The sequence below is a fragment of the Lentinus tigrinus genome, assembly GCF_003813185.1.
Source record: "Lentinus tigrinus ALCF2SS1-7 unplaced genomic scaffold L226scaffold_5, whole genome shotgun sequence".
In the NCBI taxonomy this organism is placed as follows: Eukaryota; Fungi; Basidiomycota; class Agaricomycetes; order Polyporales; family Polyporaceae; genus Lentinus; species Lentinus tigrinus.
In genome coordinates, this window is record NW_027137914.1 from 786,854 (window position 1) to 805,129 (window position 18,276).

Sequence of the window (18,276 nt, forward strand, 5' to 3'; positions counted from 1 at the left end):
CTGATGTAATCATGATGTCTCAATGAGCGCTTGCGGCGAGAGCTGGACATCAAAACCATTCTTCTTCTTAACCTTGCCTTCGCCTCACCACCTGTAGCTATAACTTACTGGGCCTGCTTCGGGATTGCCAAAATATGCTTTGGAAGAACTCTTGACCCTCGAGTTGGCTCCATTGTAGCAGCTGTCGACAAGATTGCGACGGCCATCAGGCTGACAACACCACATCCCCTGCATTGATGGTATGCGATGCGCATCTTCCCTGTTCTGGCTACCACAGGCGACCAGTGACCGCTCTGCTTTCTTACAGGCCGGCCGCGGGTCAAGAACTGATCGACACGCGCATGCTGAGTCCTGCACAGGTGAATGTCTGGCATCATGTCTCCTCGCTGTGCAGAAGCCTCTTGATGCACCCTCTGTTCCCCGCGTCGGTCTCTTGGCGGAAACAGCATGAGCTATATAAATATCGGCATGCAGATCGTCGAGCTCTCGTCTATTTCTTCTGGCCCTGACGACTCCTACGACCGAGCCGCGCTCGTTTGACTGTTGTTCTTCCTTCCCTGCTGGCCCTGGTCGGCCTTTCGTTCCTCATCCCCTGGCGGGCCTTTTCCTCACGAGCACAAGAGGCTTCACGATCACTCTCAACCATCCCATTACGCCCGACTCCGATTCACGACTCCCCGGCCTCCCACCATGCACGTGCTCTCCGCCGTCCTCCTCCTCGCAGCGTGCAAGCTCGTATCCGCCGCTCCCACGCCTTTATTTGGCATTGACCTCGGCGAGATCAACATCAACACGGATGGAAAGACCACCGATGCGGACACGGTCCCTTTTTCGCAGGATGAGATCACGAACACGCTCGTGCGCCCTGCGCTGTTCGCCCGCGTGGTGTACTGCTCGTCGCCTTCGGTTGTGAACATGACCTGCGGCGAGCAGTGCGACGCGCTCCCGAACGTCAAGATCCTCGTCGCCGGTGGTGACGACAAACGGGTGCCGAACTTCTTCGTTGCGCATGACGTCGACACGGAGACGATCGTCGTCGCGCATCAGGGCACGGAACCGGCCAACCTGCTCTCGGACCTCAACGACCTCAACTTCTTCCAAGTTGATGCGAACACTACAGTCTTGCCGAAGGCGAACAGTAAGCCCGCCGTCCCCGATGATTGACATGGTCACGGGTCGCTCACGATTGATCATGACTTGCAGAAGATGTCAAGATGCACGATGGGTTCGCCGACACGCAAGAGAGGACGGCGGACCTCGTCTTGTCCACCGTGCAATCCGCGCTGAAGTCCACCGGCGCGAAGAAGGTGCTGGTCACCGGCCACAGTCTCGGAGCAGCAATTGCGAGCATTGATGGGATGATGCTGAGGATGAAGCTCGATCCGAGCATAGCAGTCACCACAACAGTCTTCGGCTTACCCCGGGTCGGAAACCAGGCCTGGGCAGACCTTGTAGACTCGACGGTGCGTACTTTCCCAGCGACCTGCATGGCCATGGCATCTTATCGCCTTCTTGACAGCTCGGCTCGTCGTTCACGCACGTCACGAACCAGCATGACCCGGTCACCCAAGTCCCGCCCCAGTTCGCCGATTTCCAGCATCCGAGCAACGAGATCCACATCACTGCAGTGGATCCCAGCGGAATCATCGCGACCGCGCAGCGTTGCCCTGGCCAGGAAAACCAGAACTGCGCTCCGGGCAACAACTTGCTCGATTTCAATATCGACAACCATAGGGGGCCGTACTTCCAGAACATTTCCATGGCGAATAGGTTCTGTCCTGTTTGACAGTGTCGCATGACATGTGGCAGTCATATCAAACTAAACCATGATCCTCGTTGCAATAAGCGTTATAGATCGAAGACACGGGGTGCCGTCGACCATGCGTACGACGCAGAGCCTTCTCGATGACTTGCCAAAACTGGACGGGCACGGTTACCGACTTCGGCAGGCTCGCGGTACGCCGTTGTCTGACCGCCGTTGACTATGGCTTTGCGAGGCGTAGTGGTTCGTCGATGCTGCACAACAGGCTCTACAGCTCACTGGCTGCTATCGTTAGTATGAACGCGCAGCAGCGAACGTGTGCACACGGGTCCTGTACCATTTGCGGGACTTCTAACAGAGTGAATGTCGAAGACGCTTCTACAAGCTGATTCTTCTTTGAGATCTGTGCGGAGAAAGTTGTTCCCATGGTCATGCTTCTGCCATTCGGACTCGCTCACGCGATAAGGTACGCTTCAGTCGGTCTTGTGACTCACCTACTTCGCGGTTTGCAGAGAGCTTCCAATCCAGCAGCAGGGTGTCGATGTAAGTTCAGTCTTATCTCTTCCAGACATAGCATTCGTCTGACAAATTGCTCGCGGATTGCCTCGGATCTTTCGCAGAGAGAACAGCAAGTCGACGTCGTTTTCTCTCCACCGCATGAACCGCTCTCACACCAAGGCCTCGATGAGAATCTCTTACCATCCTGCTCCCTCCACGCATTCAAAATTGGCACCACCCCGACTCCGGCGGTCTCACTTTGCCATACCGGATAACCCGACATATGTCCCGCGACGCAGTAGCTTGATCTTCGCAGGCAGAGTCGAGCACGCCGCGTGTCCTGCGCCTAACCTACGGCGCAACTGCTATTTCCTTCCATGTCCTCTGTGTTATCGCCGGGCCTCCTGACTTCCGTAGAGAAGCTCTACACAACACCTCCCGAGTACGCAGCACTATAAAACCACCTCGCCATGATACCTCTCTCTCACAAGCCGCCAGCCCGCAGTCGCCTCGGACTCTCGGTGTCTACCCGCCATGTTCTCCTCAACTCTGCTGGTCGCTTGCTTTGCCATCGTGGCGTACGGAAAACCCGTCGCCCGCAGCATGCAGGTGCACGAGACTCGCGCCCAAGTCCCGAATGCGTTCGCGCTGAAGGGCCCCGCGTCGCCCGACACCATGCTCAACCTCCGCGTCGCTCTTGTCAACAGCGACATCGCAGGCCTCGAGAAGGCTCTCATGGACGTCAGCACGCCTGGCAATGCCCTCTACGGCCAGCACCTCACCAAGGAGAAGGTACGGTGTAGCCGCTTCATCCTTGCGAAGTCGGAGATACTGACTACTTCCTGCGTTCATAGGTAGAGAGCTTCGTGGCGCCGAAGCAGGAGTCTGTCGACGCTGTGATGGCTTGGCTCAAAGAGAATGACATCGAAGCCACGAAGGCGTCCCCGGCCGGCGACTGGCTGAGCTTCTCGATCCCCGTTAGCAAGGCGAACGAGCTGCTCGACGCTGACTTCTCGGAGTTCACTCACATTGACTCCGGGACGACGTCCATCCGGACACTCACGTACTCCATCCCGGCCGACCTCAAGGGGCAGCTTGACTTCGTCCACCCCACTACGGTGTACGTAACCTGGCGTGGAATAACCCCGAGCGCCCGCCGCATCTAACTCATATCTACTGTCTACAGGTTTGCCAAGCCTTTCAATGGCCCGAAGTTCGTGACACCCCCGAAGATCAAGCCCGCAGTCAACCTTACGTCGGATGCTGTCCCGGCGTCGTGCGCATCCACTGTCACTCCTGCGTGCTTGCAGGCACTCTACGGCATCCCGACTACCCTGGCGACTGTCAAGACCAATCAACTCGGCGTCAGCGGGTTCATCGACCAATTCGCGAACCAAGCTGATCTCAGGGTATGTGCTCCAGGCACACTCACTTGCAACTATGACCTGATCGCAGACGAGCATAGACGTTCCTGGGCCGTCTTCGTCCGGATCTTTCCTCGACCACTACCTTCAGTCTGGTGACCCTCGATGGCGGCCAGAACAGCCAGAACATCAACGATGCCGGTATTGAGGCTGTATGGATGTTCCATATTCACCCTCAGTGGTGATCGCTGACGGCTTTGCTACAGAACCTCGACATCCAGTACACCGTCGGCGTTGCGAGCGGTGTACCAAATGTCTTCATCTCTGTTGGTGACAACAACCGCGATGGCGTGAACGGCTTCCTCGATGAGATTCAGGCCCTCATTGCCGAGTCCAACCCTCCCCAGGTCCTCACGACCAGTTACGGTTTCGACGAGCCTGACCTCCCAACCTCGATTGCGAAGTGAGTCCCTGTTTTAACGCACCTCCGAAACGCTCTTAACGTGAATCTTCAGCTCTCTCTGCAATGCGTACATGCAGCTCGGTGCCCGTGGCACTTCCATCCTATTCGCCTCTGGTGATGGCGGTGTCTCTGGCTCGCAGAGCCAGCGCTGCACGACGTTCATCCCGACCTTCCCATCTGGATGCCCCTTGTAAGTGTGCATTTGATAGACCACCACAAGCTCTACTGATTGATCATTCTCTTCAGCTTGACCTCCGTCGGCGCCACCACTGGCATCACCGAGACCGCCGCCTCCTTCTCCTCGGGCGGTTTCTCTGCTATTTTCTCGCAGCCCTCTTACCAGGCCAGCGCCGTCTCGACCTACCTCACCGCGCTCGGTAACACCAACTCCGGGAAGTTCACCCGCACAGGTCGCGCTTTCCCCGATATCTCTGCCCAGGGCGAGAACGTCGAGATCGTGCTCAGCAACCAGTTCGGTCTCGTTGACGGTACCAGCTGCTCGTCGCCCATCTTCGCGAGCGTCATCGCGTTGCTCAACGATGAGCTTGCTGCTGCCGGCAAGCCGCCACTTGGCTTCCTCAACCCCTTCCTCTACTCGACTGGTGCGTCGGCCCTCAACGACGTCACGACCGGTAGCAATCCTGGCTGCAACACGAACGGCTTCCCGGCCCGCGCCGGTTGGGACCCAGTGAGTCTTTCTTTCTGCAGTACCTGATCGGCAGATGGCTCACCGCCTTGTTCGGCCACTAGGTCACCGGTCTCGGTACCCCCAACTTCGCCAAGCTCAGGACTGCGGTTGGTCTTTGAGCTGGGGAGATTGTCATGGAATCTATTACACGGTCTTCCCTCAAATCAAATATGTATCACGTAGTTTGACGACTTCACGAGTGTGATGAAGACGGTTGCGATGCAGTATGCTAGCGAAGAAACAAGCGAGTACAAGCTCTCCACGAACGTTCGGATCTCTCTTCACCTGTCCCTTCGCGCTCTCTCGGGCGCCATTATCTGCATTCATGATGCTTTATCGGGGTATGTCATCCTTGAGCGCGTCGATGCCCACCCCCCTCTTCCCACTGCGGAAGGTCTACGACCCTCTAAAATATGGTGCATGGGCAGCACAAGTGCCATGCTGTGATGCAACATGATCCATTAGGAATGCCAACATGCCCCTCCTTGCGGGGCCTCCATCATCCCGCGGTGCCGTCCACATCGCCGACCAGCTGCAAATAGGCTATGGATTGAAATCCTGTTAACTAAATGTGAACTCGTCAATGGCTATGGCTACCAAATGGCTACATATAAGACACGCACTGTGGTACCCCTGCAGAAATGGCTACCATAGTTACTGTGACCGGGAAGCGGCCCGAGCCCTGGATGCCGTGCAGATGCAGTTGCATTATGGCTTCTAGAATCAACGAGGTGCTGAATTTCACACTCCAACCAAGGAGGAACTACTCAGACATAATGCCGGACGTTGAATTGCAGCGCCCTTCGATGCAGAATATGAATAGCTGATGATGAGTGGTGGTCTGATACAGTCTAGCTACAAGTCGCTTCTAAGTCCTGCTTGTTCCCCTTGGTTTCTAAAATCTGATAGAGAAGGTCTAGAGAGACTCGAGAAAGGCCAACATGTCTCTCTTCGAGGAGCCGCCATCCTCCCACTCCCCATTCACCGCGTCACTGACAGCCTTCAGCCTCTCGCGCTTCTTTGCGCCGTCCTCCCCAAATGCCTTGCCCAGCACTTCACGCGCTTCAGCCTTCACCGCATCGACAGTACCAACCGGCTTCTTTCCGTTGCGATAGATAGGCCCGAGACCATGTCCAGTGCGGACTTCGATCAACTCGTAACCGATCTGCAACTGGTCGGCGATGTGGACAGCGTTGAGTGGCTGGTCACCGCCGAAAGGCCAGAGAATCCTGGAAAGTGATCGTGAGTTGCCTAGTCTCTATGCCTATAGTACGGGTACCAAGCACGCACTGCGGTACACCTGCGGAGATGGCTTCCGTGACGCCGTTGTGGCCACCATGGGCGACGAACCAACCAGTTGCCTATTCCGCACACGAACTCAGTGAGGAGCGCTCCGACGAATGGACAGAGTGGTTCATACCGGATGGTCTAGAATGAGCTGTTGGGGGGTCCATGCAGACAGGACACCTTTCCCGTACGCCTTCACCTTCTCCCTGATCTCATCCGGAACGACAGCCAACGGTGAGGCATGGCTGAGTATCTAGACAGACGGTGAGCTGTCGAAGCACATGCAAAGGGAGTCAACACTCACGAAGGGGTGGTTCAGCTCCATGACGACATCGAGGAATGCCCAAAGCTTCTCCGGTGAACGCGCCGGCCAGAAGATCGAACCGAACGAGCACTGGTGCCACGCAGAGTCAGCGCTGTGTTCAGTAGAAATCGCGCTGAAGGATTCACATAGATGAGACTTTTCTCTCCGGATGTCTTCAGCGTGTTGTCAAGGAACTCTTGGATCTCAGCCGATTCCTTAGACAGCTTCTTCTCACTCTCCTTTGCGGTCTTCTTTGACGCCGCGGGGAGAAGGGGACCGGAGACGTGTGCTGGGCGCCCGGTCTCAGTGAACCATCCCTTGAAGGCAGCCACCGCTTCAGGCTCGTATGATTCGGGAGTGAAGAGGATGGCCCCGTCGGCCGACTCCAGCGTCCTGAGGAGGGCGGGTCAGTATCACTTCGGTAAAACCACCAGGACAGGTAATTTACTCGTAAACGCGGGGGAAGATTTTGGTGGCAAGGTCTGGGGGGAAGTCAAACTGCTCGAACAGCATAGCATAGTCAGCCCCGATTGCGCTAATGGTAGATCCTGGCACTTACCTCCTGAGGGAAATACTCATGCGCATACATTGGCGCCATTCCCGGAATCCGCACGACGAGCCCTTCTTGCGGGACGAACGCTAGCTATTGTTTGAAGATCATGTTATGACAGACAAGTGTTTTGCGGGATAGAGGACGCACTTCCTGGACTACTTCTTCGAATGGACGCCCGGTCTGGTGTGCCATGTCTTCAGCCTTCACGCGGATGTTGCCCTTGCCACCCAACTTCTCTGGACCAAAAAGGTGGAATATGGCATACGTCAAGCCAGGGAGCCATGCATAGACCTTGACGCTACTTCCGCTGATGGCTTTTATGGAGTTGAACGGGTCAATAGCGAAGAACTGGAGCCATTAACGGAACGAGAGGTTGGTCAGCAACAACATGAGTAGATATGTTGTGTGCTACTATACGCACGTCCAGAATGACAGCCTGCGGCTTCGGGAGGGGAGGGAATATTGTGCCTGTCTGCGTGCACACCAGCTCGCGCTCCTCGTTGAGTGCCTTCCATGCTTCCTCGAAGGCCTTGTCGCCTTCGTCACTTCTGAAGAACGCGACATCGCTGATCGAGACGACTCTGCGTACGGTCACGGGCATCAGCATTGCCAGCTGATAGATTGGGTCCTTGCACGAACCTGATGCGTGTTGCATACTCCTCCTCTTCCGGGTCGAAGCTGCGGGCCAGCTCGGTCACGATGCGAGGATAGTAGGCGGAGGTTGTTAAGAGCGTCAGGTTGATTGGGCGGAGCTTCACCAGGCGTGCAGAAAGATGCACGAGAGGGCGAGCGTGACCTGGTATGGAAAACGTAAGACATCGGACTGAAACACGGAACTGAGCATGAAGACATACCCCAAGCCATGGTCGTATGGGTCACAATGTGCTTCTGCGAAACAGCCATGGTTTGTTCGTCGAGGGAGTGGTAGCGTAGGTCGCTGGCGGATAGTCGAGAATCGGCGGGCTCTTATATACACCCCACCAGTCTCAAAATCTCACACCCCGCCAAGTCCTGTGTCGAACGGGCAACTGCCGCACTGAGAAACGATTGCACAGTCGATCGGCAGGACCCTCCAAGGGACGTGTAAAACGCGTGCGCTCCATCGCAGCACGCAAGCCCTACAAGAGACCTGACACATAATTTCAATTCATCCCCGACTCGCACAAGCGGCCAATTTGACCGTTGACAGCAATCTGACTGTGTCGAAAGGGCTTTGATGGCCGCGGATAAGCCCGACCTGAGCCCGACAGAGTCGAGGTTTCTCACCGACGGCGAGAGTAGATGTCGTGCTTGTATCGGGCCGACTAGGGTGGGTGGATACATTGAGAAATATGACTCCTGAGATTGAGGCGTACTGTATGCGCGTATCATGTATGTGAGCCGGTAAGTTAGAGCATCGCAACGAGGATATGATGGTCACTCACGGCAAAGGCTTGCCTGGACCATTGGCAGCGTCGCGACTTCTCCGTTTCCGGTCGTCGTCGGAATAAGAAATCGTGGTTATCGTTGATGGCAAGAAGCACCGGCAGGACTGAGGAAGAAAGAGGTTCCAGAAACCGTCTGCATGGTCAGGAAGGAAAAGCAGTTGACGCAGGGGTACCATCAACACAGCCACTGGAGGGTAACTGTACATACTGCCAATGCGTGAGCTCACAGATCTACGAAGGTCTACGAAAATCTTGGACTCTTCACTAGAATACGAGGAGGCGACTTGCGATGTCAAGGGGCTTTCTATCCAAGCGAAGAGGACAGTACGGACAAAGTACTCGGAAACCGCCCAATCGACACCCCGAGAGATGACAATGGATGTGGAGGGATAGCAACGTCCTGGTCGTCGTATTAGAGAGTGATACATAAACATACATGCCATACATGCATGAGAAGGTGTGCAGCGATAACATGGTCCACGGAAAACAGTAGTCCAGCGACTCCAGCCCGTCCAACCTCGACAACGGCAGGCACACGGAAATAGGATACATCCCGCGCGCAAACAGTGGTATAAACGCGTCCCATACAACACAGCCAGCACAGCAATGCAATGTAATGACTCTACAGCATCGTACCGAATACTGCTCCCACAAGCCCGAGGGCTGCTGCACCCCATGCTGCGCCAGTCGAGTACTGGAAGCTCGGCCGTAACGGCATTGCACCGCTGACTTGAGACCCAGTGAGGTTCGAGGGCGACGAACTGCCCTACATCTGGATGTTGCGGAAGTACGCATTCACGTCGGACGGGGGCGCCCATGAGGAGTCGCTGCCACCAAAGAAGGTGGAAAAGTACATGCCGCCGATGTCGATGTTCGAGTCACCACGGTACTGCAGCGCTTGTTCATCCAAAGCTCGGACGTTGTTGTAGCTGCGACATGGAGTGAGAAGTTAAACGCAGAATGATTTCGAGAGCAGTGTATACGCACTAGAGGAGGACTTCACCGTTCACAGTGTTCACGGGCTGATTCAGCCGGACGAGGAGCGCCACACGGTTCCAACTGAGTTCACACTGTAAGTTAGCGTACGTCCATGGCGCGAGCTGAGCGGAACTTACCGGCCAGTGACGAAGGCGAAGGAACCACGGTCGATGCGAGTATTGGACACGTGAAATCACAGTGTATGGTGCATGAGTGGTGGTGATCTGATACAGCACGGCGGGCATTGCCAGATTCTCCCCCAAGGAAAAGTGGATGAAAATGTAACCTTTTCCATGGCTTTTCTCCCCACACGTGACCAATTTAGGGACAGGCGTCGTCGTAACGCGCCTTTTCCACGACTTTTCCCCGGCCAAAAACCTGTCAATGCCCGCCGTGCAGTCTATGTCTACAACTCGCTTCTATGCTCTGCTAATGCCCCTTAATTCCACGTACCGGACAGAGAAGAATGTTCAAAGAGAGTCGAGGAAGGCCAACATGTCCCTTTTGGACGAGCCACCATCCTCCCACTCCCCATTTATGGCCTTACTGACGGCCTGCAGCCTCTCGCGCTTCTTTGCGCCGTCCTCCCCAAATGCCTTGCCCAGCACTTCACGCGCCTCAGCTTTCACCGCATCGAGAGTACCCTCAGGCTTCCTGCCGTTGCGGTAGATCGGCTTCAGACCGTGTCCAGTGCGAACCTCGATCAACTCGTAGCCTATCTGCAACTGGTCGGCGATGTGGACAGCGTTGAGTGGCTGGTCACCGCCGAAAGGCCAGAGAATCCTGGAAAGTGATCGTGAGTTGCCTAGTCTCTATGCCTATAGTACGGGTACCAAGCACGCACTGCGGTACACCTGCGGAGATGGCTTCCGTGACGCCGTTGTGGCCACCATGGGCGACGAACCAACCAGTTGCCTATTCCGCACACGAAACTGAGTGAGGAGCGCCCCGATAAATGGATAGCGTGGTTCATACCGGATGGTCAAGAATGAGCTGTTGGGGGGTCCATGCAGACAGGACACCTTTCCCATACGCCTTCACCTTCTCCCTGATCTCATCTGGAACGACAGCAACCGGTGAGGCATGGCTGAGTATCTAGATGGACGGTGAGCTGTCTATTGGAGTACATGAAAAAGGGAGCCAACACTCACGAAGGGAATGTTCAGCTCCATGACGACATCGAGGAATGCCCAAAGCTTCTCCGGTGAACGCATCGGCCAGAAGATCGAACCGAACGAGAACTAGTGCCATCCAGATAGTCAGTGCTGTATTCAGTATAGAAGTTGCGCTAAAGGATTCACATAGGTGAGGCTTTTCTCTCCGGATGTCTTCAGCGTGTTGTCAAGGAACTCTTGGATCTCAGCTGATTCCTTAGACAGCTTCTTCTCACTCTCCTTTGCGGTCTTCTTTGACGCCGCGGGGAGAAGGGGACCAGAGACGTATGCTGGGCGCCCGGTCTCAGCGAACCATCCCCTGAAGGCAGCCACCGCTTCAGGCTCGTATGACTCGGGAGTGAAGAGGATGGCCCCGTCGGCCGACTCCAGCGTCCTAGGGAAGGCGGGTCAGTATCACTTTGGTAAAACCACCAGGACAGGTAATTTACTCGTAAACGCGGGGGAAGATTTTTGTGGCAACCTCTGGAGGGTTATCAAACTGCTCGGATGGCATAGCATAGTCAGCCCCGAATGTGTCAATGGTAGATCTTCGCACTTACCTCCTGAGGGAAATACTCATGTGCATACATTGGCGCCATTCCCGGAATCCGCACGATGAGCCCTTCTTCAGGAACGAACGCTATCTGTTGTATGACGATCATGTTATGGCAGAGCAAGGTTTGACGGGACAGAGGACGCGCCTGGTGGACTACTTCTTCGAATGGACGACCTGTTTGGCGTGCAATGTCTTCAGCCTTGACGCGGATGTTGCCCTTGCCACCCAGCTTCTCAGGACCGAAAAGGTGGAACATAGCATACGTCAAGCCGGGTAGCCATGTATAGACCTTGACGCTACTTCCGCTGATGGCTCGTACGGAGTTGAACGGGTCTACAGCGAAGAACTGGAGCCATTAACAGCACGAAAGGTTGATTGGTCAGCAACAACACGAGTAGATATGAGGTGTGCTATACGTACGTCCAGAACGATAGCCTGCGGCTTCGGGAGGGGAGGGAATATTGTGCCTGTCTGCGTGCACACCAGCTCGCGCTCCTCGTTGAGTGCCTTCCATGCTTCCTCGAAGGCCTTGTCGCCTTCGTCACTTCTGAAGAACGCGACATCGCTGATCGAGACGACTCTGCGTACGGTCACGGGCATCAGCATTGCCAGCTGATACATTGTGTCCTTGCACGAACCTTATGCGTTTCGCATACTCCTCCTCTTCCGGGTCGAAGCTGCGGGCGAGCTCGGTCACGATGCGTGGATAGAAGACGGAGCTTGTCAAAATGGTCAGGTTGATTGGGCGGAGCTTCACCAGGCGTGCAGAAAGGTGCACGAGAGGGCGGGCGTGACCTGGTATGAGAACGATGTAGTTAGACACCGGACTGAAACAAGGAACCGAGCCTAACGACGTACCCCAAGCCATGGTCGTATGGGTCACAATGTGGTTCTGTGAAACAGCCATGGTTTGTTCGTAGAGGGAGTGGTAGCGTAGGTAGCTGGCGGATAATCGAGAACTAGCGGGCTCTTATATACCCCGCACCGATCTCGAAATCTCACACCCCGCCAAGACTCAAGTCTGTCGAACGGGCAACTGCCGCACTGGGTTACGATTGCACGGTCAATCGGCAGGGCCCTCCAAGGGATGTGTAAAACGCGTGCGCTCCATCGCAGTACGCAAGCACCCTTCAAGAGACCTGACACATAATGCCAATTCATCCCCGGCTCCGGGACACTCGCACCAGGGCCCCATTTGACGTTCGGTAGCTTCTTTGCATGCAGTTAGACGCAATTCTTTCGCAGATTATGCACCCGTGTTCCCACCGTGTCAGCAACCTGACCGCGTCGAAGTAGTTTTGATGGCCGCGGATAAGCCCGACAGAGTCGAGATTCTCACCGAGAGGTAAGTAGATGTCGTACTTGTGTCGGGCTGACTCGGAGGAGTAAATGGAGATGTATGAACCGGAGACTGAGGCATATGCGTGCATGTGAGTCGAACGGCAAAGGCTTGCGTGGACCACTGGCAGCATCACGAGCCTTGTCCGTTTCCGTCGTCGTCGGGATGAAAAGTCGCGGCTATCGTTCATAGCAAGAAGCAGGAAGAAAGAGGTTCCAGAAGCCGCCTGCACGTTGAACCCGTCGTGATGGTCAGGAAGGAAAAGCACTTGAAGCAAGCGTCGACCATCATCAACACAGCCACTGAAGGACTCTACATACATACTACGTCGTCGCGACTCACTCGATCGTAGGTCTACGAATGTTGGACTCCACGAGAATACGAGGAAGCGACTTGTGACGTCAAGACACTTTCTATCCAAGCGAAGAGGACACTGACATTGCGGACAAAGTGCTCGGAAAGCGCCCAACCCGACGCCCCAGGAGATGACAATGGATGTGGGGGATGGCAATGTCCTGGTCGTCGCATCAGAAGGTAATACATAAACATACATGCAAGAGAAGGTGTGCGGCGATAGCATGGTCCACGGAAAACAATAGTCCAGCATGTCCAACCTCGACCATGACAGCAGGCACACGGAGATAGCATACATCCCGCGGCCGTGCGCAAACAGTGGTATAAACGCGTCCCATACAACACAGCCAGCACAGCAATGCAATGTAATGACTCTACAGCATCGTGCCGAATACTGCTCCCACAAGCCCGAGGGCTGCTGCACCCCATGCTGCGCCAGTCGAGTACTGGAAGCTCGGCCGTAACGGCATTGCACCGCTGACTTGAGACCCAGTGAGGTTCGAGGGCGACGAACTGCCCCACATCTGGATGTTGCGGAAGTACGCATTCACGTCGGACGGGGGCGCCCATGAGGAGTCGCTGCCGCCAAAGAAGGTGGAGAAGTACATGCCGCCGATGTCGATGTTCGAGTCACCACGGTACTGCAGCGCTTGTTCATCCAAAGCTCGGACGTTGTTGTAGCTGCGACATGGAGTAGGAGATAAGGATACAGAAAGCCTTCGAAGTGTAGTGTATACGCACTAGAGAAGGACTTCGCCGTTTACGGTGTTCACGGGCTGATTCAGCCGGACGAGGAGCGCTACACGGTTCCAACTAAATCCACACTGTAGATTAGCGTGCGTCCATGACCGCGAGCTGAGTGGAACTTACCGGCCAGTTACGAACGCGAAGGAACCACGGTCGATGCTCGTACCGAAGCCGTCCGAGTTGCAGCGGAAATCCGAATTGGAGCAGATGTCGTTCGGCGTGGGGATATACGCGTATACTGCACGGGATCGTCAGCCACAAGTCATATAAACGTGAAATGGCAAGAAGCGTGGCCGAAGCAAGATGTCTGGGTTGCAACGCAACGGCCTGCTGTCACTTGCGCAAGGCGTAAAAGCGACAGGCTCGAGACCATCGCCCTACAATCGCTTACTCCATATTTCATCCAGTCAAGGCCTTGGACCTGTGTTGTCGAGCTCCGACGAGCAGAGGTCATGCAGCAGCAGTGAATTAAGATCCAAGCAGTATGCTTCAAACCGACACGGAGCGCGATAGGGAGAGACGGCCGTGCGGCATGGCTGACAACGCCGTGGGATGGTATTGGATCGCGGACGCACCTTCACCAGCAGCGGATGTCCTCCACATCAAACGCGTGCTGAAACAGTTGGTACCGTTCGCCGCGTTACCTCCCGAGCACCCGTTGGGGTCTGGCCCACCCCGCAGACCAGGAAGCTTGCCGCCCTTCACAAAGTCGAAGCTCTCGTCGAACGCGACCTCGTACGAGATGAGCATGCTCTGGAAGGACGAGCTGTCCGACGTGTTCCATAGCGAGTACAGCTGCATGCCGCTCGCCTCGCTTCCCACTGCTCCCTTGGGGTACTTGACCTGCAGCACCGGTCCAGTGATATTCTCGGTAGACGTGAAGGCGGGCTTGTCGGGGAATGGGTCGTCAACGAAGGCGATGTTGCCGCCGCCTTGTTGAATCTTGCCCTTGCTCAGCGACCATCCGGAAGTAATGAATGATTGGGCATCTGAGTTTGAGAGGGTGGCTGTGGGGAAGGGAATCGACGTGCTGGTCGTGAGCGAGTAGAGAGACGCAATGGTCGTGGGGTCAGCGAGCTGAGGTTGTTGCCATGAGGGCGCGACAGCGGCGAGCAGAGAAAGAACGGTGAGGCCGAGCGGCAGCATGATGGAGAAGGGGAAGATGATGAAGAGATGGTCGGGGGTTGTGGGCCCTGCCCGGGGAAAGAGAGATCGTGCGTGTGGTCAAGCTGTGCGCGCCGCAGCGATTGTGAGGCTTGGGGTTGCGAGATGAATCTTGGCTGAGTTCTCACCTGAAGTCTCTCGCCGTCAGTGCTTGTTTGTGCCCAGGCTTGCTGAACAAGAGGCTTGGTAATGAGCAGGGTGATTCAGTGGCACGGAGAGGCCAGACGTTCAACGTGAATGCAGGAAACAAGAGTACAAGCAGCTTGGCTGCATTTGGCGATCGCCCTGGCGGCTGCCAGTGCCACAGGCGTCTCCCAAACCCTCGACTCTTCCAGCTTCCTACACCATCTCTCTTTCCAACCAATTTTCAACTCACAGTTCGTACAGCATACACGTCGCAGAAAGAAGAGGCTCAGCAGGTCGTATGCGAAGATACAACTTGTCAAACGCGACGTAGTTCTTGTGGCATATTCATCGTGACTTTGATATCATGAAAATCGCCGCATGTCTGCATGCGAATAACGCCGTATAGGTCATACAAAGTGAGGTTGGGTGTCTCGGGTGTCGTTCTATACACTGGCGTTAGTTGGAAGAGAGTGAGGACACGTTTCCAACAGCTCGTTACGCGCCGTCTCTTCATAAGAATATGTGAGTGCGTCAGCATCGCCTTCCCGTCCTATTCCGATGGTTCAATCACTCCGCAGGGTCCTCGAGACGGCAGGTTATTCCTCCATACTTCCTTGACCTTGTCTTTCGGCTAATGTGGTTTCTCAGATGTTAGACGCTGACTGTGCCCGTGCAGACTTGCCAGACTGCAGTGAAACCGTGGCGTAATACATGCGTTTAAACGCCATCGGGATATGTGCTGGGATAAGTGCTCACACACGGACTCAACATCAAATTCCAGCCGTCAAGCTTGAAAACGGGGCGTGGAACATTTGCAGCTTAACTAGTGGCAACTCGCGGGCGAGACCCATGGAGAAACAATGGAGCAGAGCTGGAGTCCTATCTTGATCGAATCGCAAGCATCTAACTTTGGTAGAATATGCACTGTTGGTGGATCCGGTGGAACGACGAGGCTTCCTTCGTGACAGGAACAGGAAGAAAAAGACGCATCCTATGCTGGTTCCGAGCCATGCGTCATTGGCAATAACCTGCGCCAGACTGCCAGTCTGTTTCCTCATTTCACCGGTGATACAGCGGCCATCCGCGGTTCAGCAGCAGGAAGGTACAAGTCTCGCAATGGCTCCTTGAGACAGTAGCTGTACCGCACCACCCCATTGGTCCATGAACCTATCATGTCACTCCCAGCTGCTGAGAAGCACGTTACTTTCGCATACCAGGCTTGGGGATAGATGTATCGCACATAGCCACGCGTGCTAAGTTAACTCTGGCCCTCTCTGATGGACATACTGGCCCTTCTGGCTGCCCTCGCGGCACGTCCGGCCCCAGGAGAGTTGCAATGTACAGAACAGAAACACATCTGTAAGCTTCTCAGCCGCAATGCTGTGCGTTTCTCCGAAATGTGCTATGATATGCCGCTCTCGCTTCTCCATCGCGTCATGGATATCTTACGCGGGTATTTGCAGTCAAACGGGTTTTCCCTACCTATTCTGGAAAGATATCATGGCTAGAAAAGTCCTCTTTCGGTACAAGTATGCTTGACTGTGCCAGCATACCCTATAAAGCCGCATTCCGCATTGGTACCCACTCTCTGAAGTATACGATTACTACACCTGCCATATTGGGAGCTTGCACTTTTAGGCGCTTTCGACGGACGCGGTGGCTTGTTCAGCGCGACTCAGCTCTGTAGCGAACTTGTTTCCTCTTCCCCCCACGTTCCCCGTCCTCCCTCTCTCGCTCACGACATGCAGAGCTCTGGGTCCTCAGAACCGATAGTGCGCATACGAGATCTGAAGAAGAACTCGGTCAACTTCGTCCTCCAAAATGTCGACCTCTCGTTCGTACTTCCTCCAGCCACCCGCCCAAGTATCAAGTTGACGGTGCTATACGTATAGGTTCGCGAACTCATTCCGGAGAGTCATGATGGCCGACATACCCACCGTTGGTGAGTACATACTTCGAGACGAAAAGGGGCGCGAAGATTCATGTGCATTGGTTCGCAGCCATTGACATGGTGGAAATCGAGACAAACACAACGGTCCTGCCGGACGAGTTCATCGCGCATCGACTGGGCATGATCCCACTGGTGAGCACAGCGTGCGACGAGGCTATGCGGTATACACGGGTGAGTACGCTGCCTTGTCTGTTCCCCTCGCTCGCGAAGGCATGCCGACCCTCGAATACTAGGACTGCACATGCGAGGTCCGATGTCAATATTGCGCCATCGAGTTGCGTCTAGACGTAGCATGCAACGAAGCTGGGCGCACCATGGATATCACCAGCAACATGCTCGACGTCGTCCCCACGAGCAAGCCGGGCCCATATGGGAGTTATGACCAAGACGACGGAGGCGAGGAGCTTGCGAAGCGGGTGGAGAACTTTGGGCATCCTGTTGGGAAAGGTGCGTGTGCCTGTTCATCCCCTTCTATCCAAACATTTAGATATCCTTCTGGTCACCACCAGGCGATCCGGACGCCGCCCCCATCCTCATATGCAAAATCCGGAAAGGTCAGGAGCTGAGGGTGCGCTGCATCGCGAAGAAGGGCATCGCAAAAGAGCATGCGAAATGGTCACCATGCGCCGCCGTCGCGTTCGAGTACGACCCACACAACAAGCTCCGGCACACGTCCTACTGGTACGAGTATGATGCGCGGGCAGAGTGGCCTACGAGCGAGAACGCGAAGGAGGAAGAACCACCAAGAGACGACCTTCCTTTCGATTACAACGCGAAGCCCAACAAATACTACATGGAAGTGGAGACAGACGGCAGTCTTGGTGCACAGGAGGTCGTTCAGAAGGTACGTCTGCAGCTCTCCGTTTCCACCTACCTCGTCCAGTATACCCACCCATGTCACCGGCACGGAACTCTCTACCAATCTCATGGTTCTTACGATACTGAGGACTCATCTTGCATATCCAGGGTCTCCAAGAACTGCAAACAAAACTAGCTAACCTCATTGTCGGTCTCAAACCCGAGCCTCCAGAGGCCGACGCGTTCCAAGCCGGCGGTGGTGGCGCACTTGGTGGTCAGCCAAACGGCCACGAACCTCCTCAAGCAGGTGGGTGGGGTGCACCCCCGGCAGCGAGCTGGAGCCCAACACGAGCAGGAGGAGGCGGAGCGTGGAGTCCACCCCGCGCCGGGGGCCCGACTGGGGCTGGCGGGTGGGGAAGCCCGAGCTCTGGAGGAGGCTGGGGCGCCCCGACTGGCGGCGCTGGCGGCTCGAATGCTGGCAGTTGGGGTAGCCCTGCGACCCAGGGCTGGGGGAGCCCGTCTCAGCAGCAGAACGGATGGAACGTGGGTTGATGTGTGTTGCTTGTACCATTTGTGTATTGTCCTATTGCTCTCTATTGTGGCTTTTGCTTGTCGGCCTCGCACCGCAAGGAGTTCGGAGTCACGAGAATCTATACATGCAAGGAGATGTCGTGGGAGTCGTAACATCGGTAGTAACCAGTACGTAGGTGAACTTGAATGAAGCAAGTCAGCATGTGCGAGAGATGCGGCCAGTAAGCCAATG

General features: G+C 55.4%; 9 protein-coding genes across 9 annotated transcripts; 3 read left to right on the forward strand and 6 right to left on the reverse strand.

Moving 5' to 3' along the window:
• Positions 1 to 73: 73 nt before the first annotated feature.
• L226DRAFT_289961 (uncharacterized protein) lies at positions 74 to 569 on the reverse strand. The gene has a single exon (XM_067673616.1). It carries the CDS (start codon positions 447 to 449, stop codon positions 105 to 107), a length of 345 nt encoding a protein of 114 aa, XP_067538921.1. The 5' UTR covers positions 450 to 569; the 3' UTR covers positions 74 to 104.
• A 121-nt stretch (positions 570 to 690) lies between these two features.
• Positions 691 to 1,786, forward strand: L226DRAFT_457499 (alpha/beta-hydrolase; the record flags this gene model as incomplete). Its single annotated transcript, XM_067675374.1, has 3 exons — positions 691 to 1,138; positions 1,204 to 1,463; positions 1,520 to 1,786. 3 exons carry the CDS (start codon positions 691 to 693, stop codon positions 1,784 to 1,786), a joined length of 975 nt encoding a protein of 324 aa, XP_067538922.1.
• Positions 1,787 to 2,794: 1,008 nt separating this feature from the next.
• L226DRAFT_568005 (family S53 protease) lies at positions 2,795 to 4,894 on the forward strand (the record flags this gene model as incomplete). Its single annotated transcript, XM_067684114.1, has 8 exons — positions 2,795 to 3,052; positions 3,115 to 3,380; positions 3,447 to 3,669; positions 3,726 to 3,836; positions 3,891 to 4,087; positions 4,140 to 4,277; positions 4,334 to 4,775; positions 4,838 to 4,894. 8 exons carry the CDS (start codon positions 2,795 to 2,797, stop codon positions 4,892 to 4,894), a joined length of 1,692 nt encoding a protein of 563 aa, XP_067538923.1.
• Positions 4,895 to 5,596: 702 nt separating this feature from the next.
• Positions 5,597 to 7,848, reverse strand: L226DRAFT_610291 (UDP-Glycosyltransferase/glycogen phosphorylase). The gene is made up of 11 exons (XM_067686143.1): positions 7,774 to 7,848; positions 7,559 to 7,715; positions 7,341 to 7,500; positions 7,067 to 7,267; positions 6,926 to 7,009; positions 6,815 to 6,864; positions 6,513 to 6,759; positions 6,367 to 6,456; positions 6,196 to 6,315; positions 6,066 to 6,136; positions 5,597 to 6,004 (listed from the first exon to the last, which is right to left on the reverse strand). Exons 1-11 carry the CDS (start codon positions 7,820 to 7,822, stop codon positions 5,692 to 5,694), a joined length of 1,542 nt encoding a protein of 513 aa, XP_067538924.1. The 5' UTR covers positions 7,823 to 7,848; the 3' UTR covers positions 5,597 to 5,691.
• Positions 7,849 to 9,112: 1,264 nt separating this feature from the next.
• Positions 9,113 to 9,569, reverse strand: L226DRAFT_520727 (uncharacterized protein; the record flags this gene model as incomplete). The annotated part of the gene is made up of 3 exons (XM_067678664.1): positions 9,113 to 9,275; positions 9,334 to 9,416; positions 9,462 to 9,569. 3 exons carry the CDS (start codon positions 9,567 to 9,569, stop codon positions 9,113 to 9,115), a joined length of 354 nt encoding a protein of 117 aa, XP_067538925.1.
• A 225-nt stretch (positions 9,570 to 9,794) lies between these two features.
• L226DRAFT_520728 (UDP-Glycosyltransferase/glycogen phosphorylase) lies at positions 9,795 to 11,941 on the reverse strand (the record flags this gene model as incomplete). Its single annotated transcript, XM_067678665.1, has 11 exons — positions 9,795 to 10,107; positions 10,169 to 10,239; positions 10,300 to 10,419; positions 10,476 to 10,565; positions 10,626 to 10,872; positions 10,928 to 10,977; positions 11,039 to 11,122; positions 11,192 to 11,380; positions 11,455 to 11,614; positions 11,673 to 11,829; positions 11,893 to 11,941. The coding sequence occupies 11 exons, from the start codon at positions 11,939 to 11,941 to the stop codon at positions 9,795 to 9,797; spliced, it is 1,530 nt and encodes a 509-aa protein (XP_067538926.1).
• Positions 11,942 to 11,954: 13 nt separating this feature from the next.
• Positions 11,955 to 12,620, reverse strand: L226DRAFT_290028 (uncharacterized protein). Its single transcript, XM_067673617.1, has one exon. It carries the CDS (start codon positions 12,561 to 12,563, stop codon positions 12,192 to 12,194), a length of 372 nt encoding a protein of 123 aa, XP_067538927.1. The 5' UTR covers positions 12,564 to 12,620; the 3' UTR covers positions 11,955 to 12,191.
• Positions 12,621 to 12,787: 167 nt separating this feature from the next.
• On the reverse strand, positions 12,788 to 14,824 carry L226DRAFT_531701 (uncharacterized protein). The gene is made up of 5 exons (XM_067680127.1): positions 14,767 to 14,824; positions 14,050 to 14,703; positions 13,598 to 13,712; positions 13,469 to 13,540; positions 12,788 to 13,408 (listed from the first exon to the last, which is right to left on the reverse strand). Exons 2-5 carry the CDS (start codon positions 14,618 to 14,620, stop codon positions 13,102 to 13,104), a joined length of 1,065 nt encoding a protein of 354 aa, XP_067538928.1. The 5' UTR covers positions 14,621 to 14,703; positions 14,767 to 14,824; the 3' UTR covers positions 12,788 to 13,101.
• A 1,634-nt stretch (positions 14,825 to 16,458) lies between these two features.
• Positions 16,459 to 18,240, forward strand: L226DRAFT_558326 (insert subdomain of RNA polymerase alpha subunit). Its single transcript, XM_067683234.1, has 6 exons — positions 16,459 to 16,598; positions 16,657 to 16,706; positions 16,765 to 16,886; positions 16,949 to 17,162; positions 17,225 to 17,559; positions 17,682 to 18,240. The coding sequence occupies exons 1-6, from the start codon at positions 16,507 to 16,509 to the stop codon at positions 18,063 to 18,065; spliced, it is 1,197 nt and encodes a 398-aa protein (XP_067538929.1). The 5' UTR covers positions 16,459 to 16,506; the 3' UTR covers positions 18,066 to 18,240.
• Positions 18,241 to 18,276: the final 36 nt, after the last annotated feature.

Bases quoted from the DNA above. Each gene is read 5' to 3' on its own strand.
- L226DRAFT_610291 (XM_067686143.1), bottom strand. From the start codon at position 7,822: ATGGCTGTTTCGCAGAAGCACATTGTGACCCATACGACCATGGCTTGG. The intron at 6,865-6,925 runs GTAAGTGCCAGG...CTGTTCGAGCAG, and splicing joins ATGAGTATTTCCCTCAGGAG to TTTGACTTCCCCCCAGACCT. The intron at 6,457-6,512 runs GTGAATCCTTCA...GCGTGGCACCAG, and splicing joins GAGAGAAAAGTCTCATCTAT to TGCTCGTTCGGTTCGATCTT.
- L226DRAFT_290028 (XM_067673617.1), bottom strand. From the start codon at position 12,563: ATGAACGATAGCCGCGACTTTTCATCCCGACGACGACGGAAACGGACA.
- L226DRAFT_289961 (XM_067673616.1), bottom strand. From the start codon at position 449: ATGCTGTTTCCGCCAAGAGACCGACGCGGGGAACAGAGGGTGCATCAA.
- L226DRAFT_531701 (XM_067680127.1), bottom strand. From the start codon at position 14,620: ATGCTGCCGCTCGGCCTCACCGTTCTTTCTCTGCTCGCCGCTGTCGCG. The intron at 13,541-13,597 runs GTAAGTTCCACT...GTGTGGATTTAG, and splicing joins TTCGCGTTCGTAACTGGCCG to TTGGAACCGTGTAGCGCTCC. The intron at 13,409-13,468 runs GTGCGTATACAC...TCCATGTCGCAG, and splicing joins AACGGCGAAGTCCTTCTCTA to CTACAACAACGTCCGAGCTT.
- L226DRAFT_558326 (XM_067683234.1), top strand. From the start codon at position 16,507: ATGCAGAGCTCTGGGTCCTCAGAACCGATAGTGCGCATACGAGATCTG. The intron at 16,599-16,656 runs GTTCGTACTTCC...CTATACGTATAG, and splicing joins CTCCAAAATGTCGACCTCTC to GTTCGCGAACTCATTCCGGA. The intron at 17,163-17,224 runs GTGCGTGTGCCT...GGTCACCACCAG, and splicing joins TGGGCATCCTGTTGGGAAAG to GCGATCCGGACGCCGCCCCC.